We start from the raw sequence: 20,945 nt of genomic DNA, 5'->3' as shown, positions 1-20,945 counted from the left end.
TACCCTTTTAATAAAATACTGCACTTGGATCTTCTCGTCTTGTGTGTGATCGTGACATCTTCGGCCTAGCATACACATAACACATTATAGACTTATATAATTCAATGTTAGGCTGCATAGTTTAGAACAGCCGGGACCGGGAACACTTCCCGTAAATCCTGATGTATGTACATCATAAGAAGGATGGCGTCTACGCTAATATTAGTCTCTCGGTCTATCCCGAGGTTTACCGCTGTCCACCGGAACCAGGCCGTATCCAGATCTGATGAAGGACCAGCGCCAGGACACGACGACGACGCTGACCTGAAGTGTCAACCAGTCTCTCCTCCTCTCCACTCCGACTTCAACCAACCGGAACTGGACAAATACTCGGATTCATTCTGAACTTCATACACTGTTCACTCATTGGCCAGAGGAGAACTGGCCCCCGACTGAGCCTGGGTTCTCCCAAGGTTTTTTTTCTCCATTCTGTCACCTGATGGAGTTTTGGTTCCTTGCCGCTGTTGCCTTGCCTTCTGGCTTGCTTAGTTGGGGACATTTAATATTCAACAATATTATAGATCTGCCTTAAAGGTGGACGATGATGAAATTGTTTTTTGTATTATTTTCATGTTATTACTGTGAAGCTGCTTTGATACAATCTGTATTGTAAAAAGCGCTATATAAATAAAGGTGACGTGAATAAAGGGTAAAGATGTAAATTTTCCTAGGCTGGACATCACTTTTGGCCACTACTGTACACTGTGAAATACTCACAAGAGTAAAAACAAGCCTTTGTGTCTTTTACCCTTTTGGAAGAGTAACAATTAGGTTGGGCGGCTCTGCTACATAGATGGTAGGATTTTATGGAAGTTATAACAAAAACTTTTAATCATGGCATCAATTCACTCATTTACAGTACATTGTTTTGATCATGGATCCAGCTTGAAGTATTTAAAACTACATAGTAATATAAATTTGTTTGCCATTTAATTATTGAAGTGGATGCCATGTAGTAGAGCTGAAACCCCATGTCACTTTACAATACATTTAAATTCACACAACGAACATATTTAATAAATTAACAAGATCAGACAAGCACAAAACACTTGAGATACTCTACTTAAAAAGTCTCATTTATTATTGATGCCATATCACAAGACCTGATCACATGAGCACACAAACTGACATAAACCGAAGCATACAAGGAAATTAATTTGTAAAATGGTGACTGACAGTGGTACAGAGTGTTGAAGAATGAAGAGGAATGTCTACCGGTGTTAACTACCAGCATTTCAGTTATAAGCAGGTATTTACATTGTTAAGACCTAATCTTACGGTTCATGGGATGGCTTCAAGAGTGGCTGTCTGAAGACGAGACAATTACAGATAAGGCAACAGGTATTCAAGCACCTGAGAGATGGGCTGCACTATAGCAGTAGAACATTAATACACATATTTATGCACTACAGGGGGCATGATTAAAAATAAAATGGCAATGATAAAATGTATAAATACGGATAAAAATGTCCTATATGAATGTTTCCAATTTGTTTTTAAAAGCATAATGAAGGTTACAGTAGCTCCTTCCATTTAAAAAAATCACTTTCATGTCTTCCAGTTGAAAGTGCACTGCTTCCCCTACTGGTTGTAGTGGTGAAGTCAATTTCTCTGTCTTTGGTCCCGGTTAGACAGGAGATGAGGCTGACCGAGTCTGCGGCTTGACGTGGGTTGAGGGCTGCGTTTGCGTGAACACCCCGTCAAAACCCAGCAGCTTTACAGTTTGGGCTGGCTTGACAACTTTATCTTCAGATTCTCGGCCAGTTTGTCCAAGAACTCAAAAGTGTTGAGGTAATCTGAGCGTGCAACACTTCAAAGAAATAAACAGAAAGAAATGCATATATAAATATCAAAACTATCCTTACACAGGCATGGCTATACTTCAAAAAACTGCTCAGTGTTAAAAACAAAACAAAAACAAAAAACAGTATCACTTTAACACTGAATTCATGCTGTCTTTTGTAAGTCCCCTATAAGTCATCATCAAATCCCCATGTCTAACACCACTCTATAACTGACAAAACCATAATAACCGAGATATCTATCTAATGACCTTCAATAAATACCATATATTTTAGAGCAAGTGACCCAGAGTAGATAATGGACGTACCCAGACATGCCCTTGATGCAGATGGCCAGGTCCTTGGTCATGAAACCAGCTTCAATGGTCTCGATACAAACGGCCTCTAGTGCCTCAGCAAACACACGCAGCTCTGCGTTCTTATCCAGCTCCGCCCGGTGCAGCAGACCTCGCGTCCACGCAAAGATCGAGGCTGACGGGATAAAATTGTGAGTTGAAGTTGCATTGTGTGACGACGAATATTGTTTTTATAGGATCATGAAAAACAGTTTCTATGGCATCATCTGTGGATTTTATTGATTAAGACTGTTAATGAAGTGTTTTCCTCACCGATGGGGTTGGTGGACGTCTCCTTGCCCTGCTGGTGCATACGATAATGCCGCGTGACTGTGCCATGGGCTGCCTCAGCTTCTACCGTACGCCCGTCAGGACATATGAGTACGCTGGTCATCATACCCAGTGACCCATAGCCTAGAGACAGAGACCAAAATGTTTACTCACTATCAATTTCGTAATTCTTTCATAATACATTCACAAAGAGTAATGCAACCCATTACGCAAATTCATGATAGGGCTCAAAGTATTGCATATTTCACACCCGGTCACCAAAAACACATTGCATAAGATTTTAACTCTAAATGATACACTACCCTACAAAAGTTTGGGGTTGGTAAGATTTTTTAAATGCTTTTGAAAAATGTTTCTTTTATGCTCACCAATGCTGCATTTATTTGATCAAAATACAGTAAAACTAATATTGTAATATTATTAGAATTTTTTTTATATAGATTTTCAAATGTAATTTATTCCTGTAATGGCAAAGGCATTACTCCAGTCTTCAGTGTCACATAGTCCTTCAGAAATCATTCTAATATGCTTATTTGTTTTTTTAAAAGGTAATTATATTAATGTAAAAGTCTTTACGGTCACTTTGAATCAACTTGATACTTCTTTACAGGATAAAAGTATTTTTGTTTTTGTTTTTATGAAAATAAAGAAATCTCATTGACCTCCAACTTTCGAATAGTAGTGTACACTGAAATAATCCATAATTTTTATTATGTTCAGTCACTGACCAATTAATTTATTCCATAAAATGTTTGGCATTGGGTGCAAAAGATATATCTAAAATAATATGTGGTAATTTCTAGGGCTGACTTCCAATAGTCGAGGATTCGACGATTCGATTCGGAGAGGTCTGATTCGACTATGAACCTCATGGTCGAATAGTAGGGAAGTGTTATCAGAGCCGCTGCTAGCCATTTTGGTGCCCTAAGCATAATTGCATAATTTATTTATGATGCCCCCCTACCCCGAGAAACTTGGTCTTCATGAGGAACACGCGCGCGGACTTGCTCTCTCTCCCTCTCTGCGGTGCATACGCTACGCGGTTTGGAGCACAGTCTCTGTCTCGCGGGCGCGCTCGCTCTAGATTCTGGAGATTTTAACTAATTCGCGGGCATCAGTGAGCCGCTATCAATATGCGGGAGACTCCCAGAACTTCCTTTGGGATGTCTGTGTTTCTATACTGAAATAATATCGGCATTATAATTATTGATTTTTCATTAGGCTATTTTTTTGGTGCCCCCTCACCTCAGCTCTTGGTGCGCACAGCGCGTGATGCGCGTGGTGGGAGCGGCGGCGCTGAGTGTTATGTAACCAATGAGCAGCAGCACACTACATGCCTGTAACGTCCGGACCGCATTTGTTAGCGTTTACGGATTTATTGGCTCACAATGGCTTCTAAAAAATCATCAAAAGTGTGGGAGTATTTCGAGAAGGTTAAAGATGACCCAAAGAAAGTTAAGTGCAAGCTGAAAACTGCGCGCGAAGCATCTCAGCAACGAAGACATCCTTTCCTTTTTCTTTTCTTTTTTGCTGCATGTGCACTTTCTGAAGCCCATTCGATTATGACTTATATTAGGCCTATGTTTATTTTCATTGTTGTGTAATTGTTTTTATTTATTCAGGCAGGCTTATTAGAATGCCACGCCCTAGAATGTAGATTGACCAATCACAGCGCAGCCAAGAACGAGCTCCCACAGAGGGTCCGACACTTTTTCACGGCGCTCCATTGACTTCAACGCAGGCGGCTCATATTTTTGGTCTCGGCAGGCTATTACGTCATCGTTTTATAAAAAATATGGTTAAACGTTGTGCCTGGGCCATTTGTAAAACAGATACGCGTTTCCCAGAGAGGTTGGAGGGGGGGTCCGTTTTTTCCCCTTCCCAAAACCGAAGTTAAATACTGACAAGTGTCGTCTTTGGATTAAACTGTGTGGACGTCCTCACAGTCAGCGAAACCCCTCAAGGATCAACAAGCTCACTTTTGCTCTAAGATACATTTACCTTTTAACCTTACTGTGAAGTTACACTAGTTACACAGTTTTATGCTGGTTTAGGTTATGATTTCGGTTCTCTGCCCTAATTGTTGATACGCTAGCACACGCTGCTAATAAACACAACTTTATACTCGCGTAGTCCGTTTGCTTTGTAAATAATAACGATTATAGAAGTGAATAGAGACCTACCCAGATTTGTATGAACAGTGTTTCTCCTGATATTGTTAGTCACAGCCTCTGTCTCGATTAGGATATTCGGTGGTTCATTTTTTGACTGTGACCGTTATGCTTTTGCCTCTATTTGGATGCCTTGTTGTTGCTTGCGTTTCTCCGGTATGTCTTGAATATAGCCTTCGAACGCATATTGCAGCCCCTTTTGCCTACTTCTGTCGGACACTTTATTTGCTGCTTTATAAAAGTTTGATCAAATTTCAGCAGGAAGAGCCATCACAGCATAAGCCATGTTGATACCAAACCAGAGCCCAGATGAAGTTGTCGGAGGCAGCAACAGTAACTAAGGGGGGCGGGGCTTAGCCAAAGGTGAATTGTATTTTGAAAAATGTTTTTGACATTTTGGACTAGTGCCAGGCTGTTGCGCTAAGTTTCATTTTATTTATTTATTTTTTATCCCGATTCCCGAGTGTGAACTGTGAATTAAAAGCCAAGAAATAGGTTCCTAAGTGAGAGATAAAGGCATGTTTTGGCACGTTGTTGTTTTTGAAGCCAATTTGTTCTTATTTTATGTGAACTTTTCTGATGTTTGATATATGTGTGATATGTTTTGTTCATCTGGCTTTAAATGAATAAAAGCTATTTGTTACACACCATGTTTTTATTTTAGTTTTTTTTATAGCTCTTTTGTTTGAAATGAAAACAAATATAGCTGCTATCTAAAAAAAAAAAAAAAAAAAAGTTCGACTATCAGTCGACTACGGCAAAATCTAACGAATCAGATTCGACTATGAAAATCCTTAGTCGAAAACAGCCCTAGTAATTTCACTGCATGTTAGTTTTACTCACCCTGAGCTACAGAGTCTGACTGCACGTCTCCATCATAGTTCTTGCAGGCCCAGATAAAGCCACCTTCAGACTTCATGGCCTGAGCCACCATGTCATCAATCAGCCGATGCTCATACCAGATGCCTTTGGCCTCATACTGAGCCTTGTAGTCTCTGCAACACACACATACACCGTTTCAGAATGCTATAGTTACAAAAGCAACTTCTAATTTTTTAGTTTGTTCAGTGTAGGCATAAGCGATTATGATTAAATGTGACAGGAGAAAACCTTTTATAATAAAAAAATGCCATGCGTTTATTGATTTAAGCCATTCAAATTTGTTTTATAACAGGCAGATTTTCACAGTTATCACAAATACAGTAAAAGCACTCAATGCTGCTTTAGTTCAAAAGACCCTGTGTAACTAGATCCACAATTCATACGCAACCATTTCATGGTTACTCACTTTTCATAGATCTCCTGGAAAATATCTTTGAAACGGCCATCATATTTCTTCAGGATGGTGTTTTTGGTGCTGAGATACATCGGCCAGCCTTTGGTCAACCCCATCTGTAAAGAGCTGTGAGCAAAGTCCCGGATTGAGCTGTCTGTGTTGTACATCCCCAGAGCAACTCCACCAGTACCTGAACATATATAATCATGACATTTGTCAAGAAAACCTGGTCTGAAAGCAGATATGCTTGCGCAAAATTATATTTAGAATCAAGTAGGCTACATTCCAAATGATTTCAAATCCAATCTTTGCACAATTTCATCTGATCAGTATTTGCAGACCCAGGAGAGTGTTAATCTGGCCATGTGGCTTTATACTGTAACATTGACTAGACAAACATGTTCGGTGCTCAAACAGGTCACAGTCCACTGTAATGACATCATCATACAGAGACATTTATACATCTTTGAGATGCAGAAGAGTTGCATCCAAAAACACATACTTCCTTACTAAATAGTAGGCGAAAAAAAGTATGTGAAAAGAGTAGTATATAAGAATTCACAGTGGTGTAAAGTATTGGAGTAAATGTAGTAATTAGTTACCATATATTTCTGGCTACATTGTAGTTTGACAGAGCATCAAATATATTAGTAACTTTTACCCTCTACTTAGTAGAGGCCTATATGTACACTTTACTCCAATAGATTTGTGATGAGTAATACAATTACTCATTACATTTTGCATGGTACCCAACTTTTCCTGCAACAGTTTATTTCTGCTACAAAAGAAGCGATAGCACCATCTTCAGGGCACTGAAGGTACTATAACTTGTGCATTTTGCCTTTACTCACCCAAGCTTGTCAACATGGCTACTTTAAATGAATGTGAGTGCATTAGCAGGTAGTTGCTGAATCGCAGGATTCATATATTTATATAAGCTATCCTATATTTGTTATAATTTTCACTCTATATAACAAATAATATTCAGTAGAATAAAATGGTCAAAGGCTACTTGCACTGAACGTCATATGTATAATATATATATACGAGATGAGGACATGGCTGTAGTCAGTGATGAGGCCGATGATGTCCGGTGCAAGTAGGCTTTGACTATTTAATTCTACTTAATATTATTAGTTATATTTAAGAGGTCTTTTTGAAGGATATTGGTTTATTAATGGAATCTTTTTCACTCTAATGTACCTGTAATTTTACTCTTTACACCTCTGTAAATTCATAGTGTTTATAAAACAGTTATAAATACCTACTACTTCCAGCGAGATTCTGACGTGTGTATACAAATGAACAAATTACAATCCCATGAGGCCACAGGAGAGGATTTGTGAATAGCAGTGTAGCAGACAAACAACTGAGGTCACATCACATGGCAATGATACCATGATGAATGTAGTACATCTGGATTACATTAATACATACATACTATATAGAACAGACTTTTTTTAACGGTCACAAAGTAATACTTATTCAAAATAAGTACTTGGAGTATGTGATTTCAGATGCATCCAAGGACTATTCCACAGTAAATAATTCAGATCAAATAAACCAGATTGTTTAAAGTCAGCATGAATGGAAGTTGCAATAGTCTTATAATGTACATTTGAGTAAACCGGCTTCTCGAACAAGAAAAAAAAAAGTAGTAGGGTGGCACATTTTGTCCATTTGGAATTGATTGAATGGCTGTCCCGCCCTTGCGCCAGTATATATGTCATCAGATGTGGTTGTGAAGGGGGATTAATGATGAATTCATTAATGAAAGATAACTTTTTTTAAATAGGAATTGTATATTTTGATTTCACGGTGGCTTTAAAAAAATACTTCTAAACTTAATTTCAAAACACCAACACTATTGTAAATCACTGGTTACCTTCAAAGTTATGGACAACAAACTTAAGCGTCTCCCCTCCGTTTTTGGGAGTGTACGTCATTTCCACTGTTCCAGGGCCCGGGACAACAAAATCTGTAGCTTTGTACTGTAAAAGTGAAGAGGACATGTTATTTCAGAATACCTTTTACCTGTAATGGGATCTTACCAAGATTAAAGGATGTTTCCTTAGGCATGTACATTTTGATAAAACAGCAGCGATATGAAGAAAAAAAAATCCCCAGAACAAATTCACAATTAGACTTAATTATAGACTTTTTAATATATGCACGAGTAGGAGCTCCTCACCTGGTCACCATGTGCGTGTCTGCCGATAATTATAGGCTTGATCCACCCAGGAACCAAGCGGGGAATGTTTTTGCAGATGATAGCCTCTCGGAACACAGTGCCACCCAGGATGTTCCTGATTGTTCCATTGGGAGAGCGCCACATCTTCTTGAGCTTGAACTCCTCCACACGCTTCTCATCAGGAGTGATGGTGGCGCACTTGATGCCAACGTTGTAGCGCCTCACAGCCTCTGCCGCCTCAACTGTCACCTTGTCGTCGGTGGCATCACGGTTCTCCATTCCCAGGTCAAAGCTACCACACACACACAGCAAAAAAAAAACTTGAGTTTTGCTCATCTATGAGAACTACACGGTGATGTTCTTGACATTAATAATCATGCATTTCTTTGCAATTTATATTTTAGAAGTAAAAAAAATCAGATAATTATAAAGGTTCTATTATTGATGCCGATTCAAGTGGAAAGGGAGAAAAATGCGTTTTATAAACCTTAGCGCCAGAGAAGCAAGCACACAGCCATCTTCAGAATTTTAATTAGTATTTAAAGGATTAGTTCACTTTTAAAGTGAAAATTCTGTCATCATATACTCACCCTTAAGTTGTTTCAAACCTGTATGAATTTCTTTCCTCTGCTGAACACAAAGGAAGATATTTAGAAGAATGTCAGTAACCAGACAGTTTTTGGTTCCCAATGACTGCCATAGTATATTTTTTTCCTACTATGGAAGTCATTGGGAACCAAAAACTGTCTGGTTACTGACATTCTTCTAAATATCTTCCTTTGTGTTCAGCAGAGGAAAGAAATTCATACAGGTTTGAAACAACTTAAGGGTGAGTATATGATGACAGAATTTTCACTTTAAAAGTGAACTAATCCTTTAATAGTAATTAGCTGGTGAAGTGGGTTTACTTATTGTAGAGTTAACTAAAGTTATCATGAGCATTGTAACGTTTGAAGCAGATGTCATAACAAATGTCAGTAAACTGGGAAGATTCTAAAATTAGTGGTTCATTCATAAATCTGTAAGATCTTATCTACAAACCGGAAGACGGGCTACATAAGGTCTATAGCTTATAACCTGTCTGATCTGTAGTGCAGTGGACTGCAGGTTTGAGTCTGACCTGGGTATTGTTCCGATCCCATTCCCTTCTACTTTCCTGCCTACATAATACTTTACAATAACAATGTCTAAAATATTTTTTTTTTTTAAAGTTTTTTTTTTTTTTTTTAAGTGTATAACTCAAGTTCATACTGACAGCCAAATTTGTAATGTTGGACTCGGAACACAACCAGAACACTAGCAGTCAGAAGACGGCGCCCCACGGCACACTTTAAATGAGGTCAATGGGAGCCATGGTAATTTAGCACAAAGACACTGTTCCAGACAGAATACTATTACAATTTAAAATAACTTTTCTATTTTAATATATTTTTTAAAAGTAATTTATTTATGTGATGGCACAGCTGAATTTTCAGCATCATTACTCCAGTCTTCAGTGTCATGATCCTTCAGAAATCATTCTAATATGCTGATCTGCTGCCCAAGAAACATTTCTTATCATCATGGTTGAAAACAGTTCTGCTTGTTTTAAATGGAAACCATGTTACATTTCAGGATTCTTTGAAGAATGGAAAGTAAAAAAACCAGCATTTCCCTGAAACAGGAAATTTTGTGGAACATTGTTTTACTGTCACTTTTGATCAATTGAATGCATCCTTCTTGCTGAACTAAAGCCTTAATTATTTTCAAAGAATAATAAAACATTTTTTACTGTCACTAAAACTTGAATGGTAGTGTACATGCTTTGTTTGCCTTGTAGTGGGACAAAATCTGTGGAATTCTGCAGAAAGCATTTTAAATGTAGTAAAATGTGTTAGCTGAGCTGAGAGTGCTAGAGCCGAATTGTTTCAAAATTATTTAATTTATTATTCATATCCCCATACATTTCATTCTGTAAATACTTTGTGATCTCCAGCTACCAAAAACATGCCTTTAAACCTTTGAATAGTCAGGAATCTCCAAACTAAAGTTAAATCCATGCTGATTTAAATTCATCCAAGCAACTCTCACTTGTGCTCTGAGCAGTTGAGCAAATGAAAGGCCTCATCTGTTCTGGATCTGTGTGACTGAAATAATGAAGGCATCTTCTCAGAGTATCTACAACTAGTGAGGAAGAGTGTGACATACTTTACACGCTTTAGATAGAGCATCCCTGAGCTACAACACAGGGGGGCGGAACTTTCCCATACTTTCCTTGTTCTCGGTCCTCGCTATTGTGAAGTATGCTGTGACCTTTCACCCACTTTACTTCCACTCCCTGGTGCGATCATGATTGTGAAAAACTGTTGGTGGCGCTAGAGGATTTAGACATTTATCATACATGTTTAGGGGCTGCCATATACTTAGCTTAATCCGTCAATAAAAGCCTGTAGTGCCCAACAATGCGACTAAAGTATGTTGAGAGGTAAAGATACGCAAACAATCTTACAACTCAAGCTCTCAAAGAGCAGTTCAGTGACTGAATGAACATGCATAAGAGATCCCTCTTAAGTGACGACACCTTGTTTGCTAACGTACTGATAATACTCTTATCAGACTGATACGGTTTTAGTTTGCACTATTTTACCATACTTCAGGTCAAGTTCATGCACTTTATTTATACTTCATACTTCATAGCTAAAGAGCCACTCAGATTAAACTGTAACCACAAGCTCAAAGTTCAGATGCTGACGATTCATGACAATTTCAAGCACAGAAAGCGATGTTAGGTAATAAATGTTCTAACGTATGGGATGATAACACTTCTCTTTGGCCTTGAGGATTACCACATTGTGGCCTGAGAAATCTGTACTGACATATTTGTAAAACTTGGCAGGTACCTGCTCAGTGGTGTGATTACTGTTAGTAATGCCGTTATCGGCACTAAAAAAAAAACATGTAGTGAATATCAAAATAATAAGAACAAATAAATAAAAATAGCAGTTTGAAAAATAAATATTCATTAATACTTTTTAGAATACATAGAAATAAAAAGATTTTGAAAAGTCAATATTAATTTAATCATTTTACAGTAACTAGTGATATGGCATCAGCTTTAGTACTATGGTTACGTTACCCTGGCAAATGTTTGTAATGCATGACTAATTGGCAGTAAAGTTGCATTAAATCAGATTTACAGAACAGATTAACGTGTTCATAAGGGAAATCAAATATAATGAGAAACACACACACACACACACACACACACACACACTTAATCTCACCTGTGCAGGTCTAGCTCCAGATAAGGAAAGATGAGTTTCTCTTTTATGAGATCCCATATTACTCTAGTCATCTCATCTCCTTGCATCTCGACCACAGAACCGGCTTTGATCTTCTGAGACATTTTGGACCCTGCGAGATTGATGAGTTTTATGTTAAGATGTATAGTAGTGTTATTCGTTACTCCCTTTAGAATGAATAGGTTTCATTGAGAAAAAAGTTACACAACCAGTGAGTCAGCATTTTTTACTTAAACCTGTTTTAATATGGAGCTTATATTATGACAAAATGATTTGAATTTGAATTGTGTAAATCTGAATTATTTGCAAGTGTAATCTAACAAAATTGAATTTTAGGTGGTAGTTTAAATAGTTCTGAATTTGAATTTTTTTAAACGAATATTGAACATTTGAAATTTAACAAATTGAAATGTTTTTATGGCTGAATTTTATAGACATGTATTTTCAAACAGTAATATTCAGTTTTAAAAAATTCAGATTCAAGTTTTCAAGATGAAGAAATTCAGAACTTCAAATTCAGTTTTCTAAAATTCAATGTCAAAAATTCAAGTTCAAAAATTCAGATCTGACAGAAAGTAGGTCACAGGTCATCCACAGGGAAGAGTATATGATCTCAGAAAAGTCGAACAGAGCATTTTGGCCATTTGGGGACTGCGGAAGTTTTCCAGCGCGAACGTGGTGGTGGTTCAAGAGGTTGCCACTCTCTGACTCTTGTCATGAATCGCCCGGAGGTCTATTACATGTACGACGCAGTCTAGACCGGACGCGAACGGTGCGACGCGACCCGTGAAATCCCCAACAGCACACGGATTCCCCATCCTATTTCTGACCTAGTCCCAGCTCTTTGCAACAGTCGCTTCAAGCTGTGTTGCGTCGCGCCGCTCGCGTCCTGTCTGTGTAACTGAGGTCTAGTAGACAAGGTGGCGTTCTAATCAATTTTACACAAAATGTAGGCTACTTTAAAACAAACACCAGAGACCGCTTAGACAAATGTCCCACGTGCTGAGAACGCTAACCTAACATATAAACACAAAATCATTCATGTTTAAGAATCTTAACGTTACCTCCGGGCGATTCATGACAAGAGTGGACATTCTAAAACGCTTACGTGAAAACCGCTTAACGTGGCTCACTGTACGAAGATAGTGATATTAAAGGACCAAACTCAGTACAAATCATATTAATAAACCATACTTTGTATAAAAAAATCAGATGAGCCCAGAATACCTACGCAACGCGTTTAATTGTGCGTTAACGTTAAGCATTTCCTTACCATAGAAAACCGTTATAAGAAAACGCTTAACGTGGCTTAGGCTACTGTACAAAGACAGTGATATATAAGGACTGTACACATCATATTAATAAACCATACATGTATAAAAAATCAGATGAGCCCAGAATATGAACGCAATGCGTTTAATTACGCTTTAAGCATGTTCTTAGAAAACCGTTATAAGAAAACACTTAACGTGGCTTAATAAACCTTAAACCTGATTTGTTATACATAGTAGGCAGGCCTATGGTTTATTAAGGACCATTTAAGGTTTATTAAGCCACGTTAAGCGTTTTCTTATAACGGTTTTCTATGATTAGAACATGCTTAATTAAATGCGTTGCGTTCATATTCTGGGCTCATCTGATTTTTTATACAAAGTGGTTTATTAATATGATTTGTACTGAGTTTGGTCCTTTAATATCACTGTCTTCGTACAGTAAGCCACGTTAAGCGTTTTCATATCGGTTTTCTATTAAGGAATTTGCTTAACGCGTTGCGTTCTTCTGGGCTCATCTGATTTTTTATACATGGTTTATTATTATGATGCGTAGGCTACTGAGTTTGGTCCTTGTCTTTGTACAGTAAGCCACGTTAAGCGTTTTCTTATAGGTTTTCTATGGTAAGGAAATGCTTAACGCGTTGCGTTCATATTCTGGGCTCATCTGATTTTTTATACATAGTATGGTTTATTAATATGATGTGTACGGTCCTTATATCACTGTCTTTGTACAGTGAGCCACGTTAAGCGTTTTCTTATAACGGTTTTCTATGGTAAGGAAATGCTTAACGCACAATTAAACGCGTTGCGTAGGTATTCTGGGCTCATCTGATTTTTTTATACAAAGTATGGTTTATTAATATGATTTGTACTGAGTTTGGTCCTTTAATATCACTATCTTCGTACAGTGAGCCACGTTAAGCGGTTTTCACGTAAGCGTTTTAGAATGTCCACTCTTGTCATGAATCGCCCGGAGGTAACGTTAAGATTCTTAAACATGAATGATTTTGTGTTTATGTTAGGTTAGCGTTCTCAGCACGTGGGACATTTGTCTAAGCGGTCTCTGGTGTTTGTTTTAAAGTAGCCTACATTTTGTGTAAAATTGATTAGAACGCCAGCTTGTCTACTAGACCTCAGTTACACAGACAGGACGCGAGCGGCGCGACGCAACACAGCTTGAAGCGACTGTTGCAAAGAGCTGGGACTAGGTCAGAAATAGGATGGGGAATCCGTGTGCTGTTGGGGATTTCACGGGTCGCGTCGCACCGTTCGCGTCCGGTCTAGACTGCGTCGTACATGTAATAGACCTCCCGGCGATTCATGACAAGAGTCAGAGAGTGGCAACCTCTTGAACCACCACCACGTTCGCGCTGGAAAACTTCCGCAGTCCCCAATTGGCCAAAATGCTCTGTTCGACTTTTCTGAGATCATATACTCTTCCCTGTGGATGACCTGTGACCTACTTTCTGTCAGATCTGAATTTTTGAACTTGAATTTTTGACATTGAATTTTAGAAAACTGAATTTGAAGTTCTGAATTTCTTCATCTTGAAAACTTGAATCTGAATTTTTTTAAACTGAATATTACTGTTTGAAAATACATGTCTATAAAATTCAGCCATAAAAACATTTCAATTTGTTAAATTTCAAATGTTCAATATTCGTTTAAAAAAATTCAAATTCAGAACTATTTAAACTACCACCTAAAATTCAATTTTGTTAGATTACACTTGCAAATAATTCAGATTTACACAATTCAAATTCAAATCATTTTGTCATAATATAAGCTCCATATTTTAACAGACAAGCTTTTTAAACGTGCAGACCAATAAGCACAACATGTCAGATTTAGAAGTCTGCAGCATGTAACAAAAACATGTTTTTTTATGGTTTTCAAACTTTTATTTTTAAACATTGCAGTGTGCTATACTGTTCTTTACGTACCTTGGCCTAAAATGCAAGTACAGTTCAGTATGGTATTACTATTTATGTACTAATGTCACAGCTTGTGAAAGACGTCAGTTAGTTATTCTCATGTTTCATGTATTTTCAGCTAAAGTAACAGCAACTACCAGACAGGCAGCCATTGTGTAATATGACACTGGCCTTTTATTCACCACGACAGATTAAGTGTATCATTGTATGTCACTATTAACTTACGAACTGGTTACATAAAGCAACTAGAGCAAACGTCAAATACAGAGCGTGCAATACTGATTTACACACATAACTTGATGTTTTAATAAATGAATCGTAATGAAGCTAGACGAATGTGGGGGTTATTTTACGATTTGTCGTAAAAATGATTAATGCAACAAACAATCCATTAAATATGTCAATTATATGATCAGCGAGGTTGTCTTTTCTGACGAATGCACCACTTTTATAGTGTTTTCTTCGACAATGCTCAGCATACCGGTAGCACTTTGCATGAAACGTCAAATCAAACGACAGCGACTGTAATGTGATTTAGCAAACAATCTAAGTCTCACAGTCACAACCCAATATACGAAGCCTACCTTTTCTCTTGAGGTTGTACGGGAGTAAATGAGGAGTAATAGATGGTTGATGTGTTCTTATGGAAGCTTGAAAGGTTTTGGACTAGTCTTGGAAGGCGTTGTTTCGTATCAGCTGAGCGGACGGCATAGGCTCTCCCCTGCTCTGCACTCCTCAATCAGATAAACATCCACCAATCCAAGAGAATAAGGAACTAACTCAAACGACTAGCCCCTCCCTCGTTATGAATCATATTTGGAGGCATGTTTCTGGACAATTAGCTGTATGAAGTGGGATAGACACTTGCCTTCCTCTAGGTGGCACTATACAGCTCAAAAAAACGAATCCTTCGTTGAGCTGCACATTTTCTTCACCTTCTAAAATATAATTAAGCAATAACTTTGAAAAAAAAAAACTAATACAACATTTTCACTTAGAAGACAAAACATATTATCCGCAATTTTTTGGGGTCACAATTTTAGTTCATTAGGCCCTATGCAAAACAAATACAAACGGAAACCGTTAACCATGTCTTATCTTTACCTGACTTCTGGCTTTCACACTGAATTCTGACGTTTAATTTTTGGTAAATAATATGGTAGTTTCGGCCAATATTTTAAAAATAAATGCAAAACAACAACTCATTTCCAGAAGGAATTGATGATCTGGCTTATAAGGTCAATTAGATTAATACATTTGATTTGCATTTGCTAATTGCATTATGGGTTTGTGTTTAATGACGCATGTTTTGGATTTCATTCACGCAACAACAATATATAACTCAAACTGTTATTAATTAGTAAAGTCTGATTCAGCGCGGAAAAATAATACCACGTGACTACGACTATGGCCGTCTTGTCAATATTTATTTTATTATTAATTTACACCCAACTGAAAACAAACAATGAAGACTTGAAACAGAAAAATATTTTTAGACCCATCGTTCCTGACAACTTCGAGATAATCCGGGCCACCAAGCCCTGCCCATTTTGGACACTCCATTTTAGACGACCTCCTGGCAATTCTACTCACTTTTATCGTAGGCTACTTCACTTAGGTAAAGTTGGTTTTATATTCGCATATTCGCACATTCGCGGACTTCCGCGTTCAATAACTCGTGAACTAAACGTTGTTGCTACACAAAACACCTATCACATATAACTACACATATAACACCAGAAGCTACAACCTATTTTTCCTCAAAACGATCTTTCCTTCGCAGTGGACAAAATACATTGATCTCTATGCGCAGGCTTCTAAGAAGGGACCATCTGCAAAGTGCAAACCTGAAGGAAAGCTCGTTTTGAGGAAGATTAAAATATTGAAACAATGTTATTTGTGTAGGAACAATATTCAGCTCACGAGATATTGAATATCTCGGTGAATATCTGAATATAAAACCAAATTTACCCAAGGTTCAGACTGGATCATGACCTTCAGTACCACATACGCGGACAGCGCCACGAACATAGTCAAGTTTTCAAAAAAAAAAGTTGCCAAACAGGGTAAACATAGTTTTAGGTTTGATATTTGATGCGTATTCACCTAGACTGCTTTAGTTTACTTTTGTGTATTCTACATACAGTACGCAAATATTTTTATGTAAAACTTACAGTAATTCACCAAATGGATTTTTTCATGTTCCAAAGGTTGTAGTACTTTCCTAGTGACCAGACTGACTTACTACAGGTCAAATTGTGACAACAACTCCCTTACTGTACGTACAATTGACGAATAAGTTTATGAAAAAAATGACTGTGATTCGCTGTAAGTATTTTTTCGTGTTTCAAAGGTTGTAGTACTTTCCTAGTGACCAGACTGACTTACTACAGGTCAAATTGTGACAATACCTCCCTTACTGTACGTACAATTGACAAATATGTTAATGAAAAAATTACTGTAATTCGTTGTATTTTTTCGCGTTTCAAAGGTTGTAGTACTTTCCTAGTGACCAGACTGACTTACTACAGGTGACATTTTGACAATACCACCCTTACTGTACGTACAAATGTCAAATATGTTTATGAAAAATTACTGTAATTCACCTAAAGTATTTTTTCGTGTTCCTAAGGGCGTAGTGCTTTCCTAATGACCTGACTGACTTACTACAGGTGAAATTTTGCCAATAACTCCCTTACTGTACATACAGTACACAAACACTCAGGCTAACCATAAGCTACATTAGCATTAAGCTAATTTAGCTTGCTAATCTGGTTAACATGCTTTTGTGTTCTCATTCTTACACTGAAGGCTCTCCTCGGCAGTTTAGTAAGACAGTGTCAACTGAGTGGCACAAGCTGCTAAACCACGTACCACGAGCCCCGAACCATTCCGGTTGTGGGTTCGAATCCTGTGTGGCACATGCCCAGACCGCAAGAGGTACTGTGGCCTTAAGTGGTGGAAAAGTTGCTTCTTTTCCAGATATGGTGTCTATATGTGAAGGAACTCAATAAATACCAACATGCAGCAAATGTATATAAAAATGTATAATTTTGAGTTGCTTCTCACTTGAAGTATGGACCTTATGCACAAAGACACAACTTCCCAGTGGCGCAATGAGATGAGAGTCAGGCATCTGACCCAGAGATAGTGGGTTCAAGCCCGTGTGGAACGACTTTATAAAATTGTGTGTAATGTTGTGTCATATCGATTCCTTTATTATTTAACATTGTACTAATCTTTCTTCCTCTTGGGTTAGAAATAAGTTTGTCTTGTTCATTATGTGTTCATTCTCATCTGAACTTCTGTTCATTTTGAGTTAATTTTCACCTGTACTTCTGAACCAGCTGTTTTTTCATGTATGTTCAATTTCTGCTGTTTTTACTCTCCCTGCTCTTGCTGCTGCTTCAGGGGCTTGGCCCGGTATCGCTGCTTGCAGCTATATTTCCACTTGTTCCTTAACCTGTAACCAAGAATACTAACACACACAGACACAGTTTCTTCAAGATTGGATTTGGCCAGGCTTTAACAATAAACAGGAGAGTATTCTCAAAACATCAAGACAACATGTTCTTTCTCTCACACTTTAAATCAACTGTAAAGTAAAGACTTTAACTAAGAAATGGTCTCTCAACTATAGACTTCAATGACCCCTGCTGAGACCATTGCTATCAGGGTACCCTAGAAAAGCAGATGGATGTAGTAACACCTGTTAAAGAAGTCCATATTTCATCTCTGGAAGCCGGGCTAAATGAGCAAGCACTGTTACTGCATTCCTGGCATGGGCCAGACCCTTCAGTCACACCTCAGATATCAAATACAGACATTTAAAGGATACATTAAATAACATTTCCGATAATCACACTGGTAATTTCTATAACAAAGTAAAATCTCATAAGCCTAGAGAAGTCATTCAACTCATTTGATATTTAGAAGGAAAAATATTGATTAATATCTTGATTAAAATCACTCATTAGAATCCAGAATCCACTTCTTCGGGACTTCATAACAAAAACTAAACTTGAATCATTACAATAAGGGTGTTGCTTATTTATAATGTTGAAAATATGATTAAGCTAAAATCTTTACCGTTATTTTAATCAATGAAAGAAATGTGTTGTACAAGGAACAGCAGTTCTAATACTTACTTTTATCTAAAACATTTATCAAAATGAATTGAGTAGAGTGATCACTAGGAACATACTATAACCTTTGGAACATGGAACAAGCTGAAATTACAGTAATTTTTTCATAATACTATGTATGTACTGTACTTACAGTAAGGTCGATATTGGCAATATTTAAACTGTAGTAAGTCAGTCTAATCACTAGGAAAGTACTACAGACTTTGGAATATAAAAAAAACATTATAGGTGAATTACAGTTTATTACATAAACATATGTAATAAACATGTAATAATGTGTATTACATAAACATATTTGATGATTGTACAGTAAGGGAGGTATTGTCAAAATGTCACCTGTAGTAAGTCAGTCGGGTCACTAGGAAAGTACTACAACCTTTGAAACACTAAAAAATACTTACAGTGAATTACAGTAATTTTTTCATAAACTTATTTGTCAATTGTACGTACAGTAAGGGTGGTATTGTCACAATTTGACCTGTAGTAAGTCAGTCGGGTCACTAGGAAAGTACTACAACCGTTGGAACATGAAAAAATACTTACGGTGAATTACAGTAATTCTTTCATAAACATATTTGATAATTGTACGTACAGTAAGCGAGGTATTGTCACAATTTCACCTGTAGTAAGTCAGTCCTTTCACTAGAAAAGTACTACAACCTTTGGAATATTAAAATAAAATCACTATAGGTGAATTACAGTTTATTTCACAAACATATGCAATAAAAATATGTAATAATATATGTAATAATATGTTTATTACATAAACATATTTGATAATTGTACAGTAAGGGAGGTATTGTCAAAATTTCACCTGTAGTAAGTCAGTCTGGTCCGTAGGAAAGCACTACAGCCTTTTGAACACGAAAAAAAACTTACTGTGAATTACTGTAATTTTTAAAAAAACATATTTGTCAACTGTACGTACAGTAAGGGAGTTTTTGTAAAAAATCTCACCTGTAGTAAGTCAGACTGGTCACTGGGAACATGCTACAACCTTCGGATAGTAAAAAATCCCTTTGGTGAATTAATGTAATTTTATTCTAAAAAGTACTTATGTAAATTATGTACAGTGAGGCAGGTTTCCTAAATACAATCATTATAATGCACTTTTTATTGTTGCTAAAGTACAATCAATAGCATTAGAACACATAATGTGAGAGATATTTGCTGGTACATCTGTAGTTTGAAAAAATGTAGTTGTCTGTTTGCACACAATGGAAAAAAAAGACAACTTTTTAGACGGTCCCTATCTTGTTCACCGCACTACATTGGATATTCAGTGAACATTCGCAAGTTTGTATGCCATTAAAACAATACTTGCCCATTTTGATCGATTGTGGAAAATGTTGTAGTTCACCATCCTTGTCCTAAAGATCATGTAGCTGCTTTTATTTTGCAAAAATATGCTTTATTGCATATGTTATTGAGACACTTTTTAAGCAAAAAAGTGTGAATGTGCGAATATAAAACCAACTTTACCTAAGTGGCTACTTCTATTACCCGTCTATCTAAATTTCTATTTTAAGGTATTGCGTTCTATTTAAAGGTAAATTCTGTCAAGTATGCAGTCAATTGGTGTAACATACTACCGCGTCATAAAAGAGTGTCTCTTGACCAAAGTGACAGATTTCCCCCCTAAAGTAACAGCGATACCAACTGCAATATTCATAAACCAATTTGTGAATGGTTTTGAATGAGCCCTTACACACAAAACAACTGGTTGATTTCTAGTTATCATGCATCCTGCTAACTTTTAGCAACAAAAGCATAAGAAACAGTAGACAGATATAGGTTCAGCCTACCTCCGAAACGCATTCTGTTTCTTGAGCAGTCCATATTCTCAGTCCACCATTATCACGAGCACGCTGCTGCTCTTCATATGCGAAACTGTATTTATCCTCTGAGTTCGCGTGAGCAGTAAAGACGAGTCCACAAAAGTGAGCAGTCGTTTGATCTCCTGCCTGCAGAATTCAGACTTACCGGCAGATGTCACAATTTCATTGTTAGTAAGTCTCTAAGTGGGTGCCACAACCATATTTTGTAATTTATACCGGTGTGTACTGTAAGCTTGCCTTGGGCACAGGGGTTTTCAGTATTTTAAATGACACCAATTCTACAATGACAGCTAGAGTAGGCTACCTTTTCATAAAGACCCTATTTATACTAGGCTATAAAAAACTTACAACTTAAAGGGATAGTTCAC

General features: G+C 37.3%; 1 protein-coding gene across 2 annotated transcripts; it reads right to left on the bottom strand.

The window, feature by feature from the left end:
- Window positions 1–1,101: 1,101 nt before the first annotated feature.
- idh1 (isocitrate dehydrogenase (NADP(+)) 1) lies at window positions 1,102–20,810 on the bottom strand. Of its 2 annotated transcripts, none has more exons than XM_079619389.1 (9): window positions 20,545–20,810; window positions 11,369–11,498; window positions 8,106–8,397; window positions 7,800–7,905; window positions 5,927–6,104; window positions 5,482–5,633; window positions 2,450–2,590; window positions 2,150–2,312; window positions 1,102–1,849 (listed from the first exon to the last, which is right to left on the bottom strand). In XM_079619389.1, exons 1-9 carry the CDS (start codon window positions 20,576–20,578, stop codon window positions 1,756–1,758), a joined length of 1,290 nt encoding a protein of 429 aa, XP_079475515.1. In that variant the 5' UTR covers window positions 20,579–20,810; the 3' UTR covers window positions 1,102–1,755. The 2 variants fall into 2 exon arrangements, with proteins under 2 accessions (XP_079475515.1, XP_079475516.1); XM_079619390.1 differs by lacking the exon at window positions 20,545–20,810 and adding an exon at window positions 15,179–16,378.
- Between the last annotated feature and the right edge of the window lie 135 nt (window positions 20,811–20,945).

This window comes from Phoxinus phoxinus, assembly GCF_949152265.1.
Source record: "Phoxinus phoxinus genome assembly, chromosome: 7".
Taxonomy (NCBI): domain Eukaryota; kingdom Metazoa; phylum Chordata; class Actinopteri; order Cypriniformes; family Leuciscidae; genus Phoxinus; species Phoxinus phoxinus.
Note: the sequence above shows the minus strand (reverse complement) of the source record. Positions and strands in the feature narration are given on the sequence as shown.

Bases quoted from the DNA above. Each gene is read 5' to 3' on its own strand.
- idh1 (XM_079619389.1), bottom strand. From the start codon at position 20,578: ATGGACTGCTCAAGAAACAGAATGCGTTTCGGAG. The intron at 11,499-20,544 runs GTAGGCTGAACC...TCAATCTCGCAG, and splicing joins AAACAGAATGCGTTTCGGAG to GGTCCAAAATGTCTCAGAAG. The intron at 5,634-5,926 runs GTGAGTAACCAT...TGTGTGTTGCAG, and splicing joins TTCCAGGAGATCTATGAAAA to AGACTACAAGGCTCAGTATG.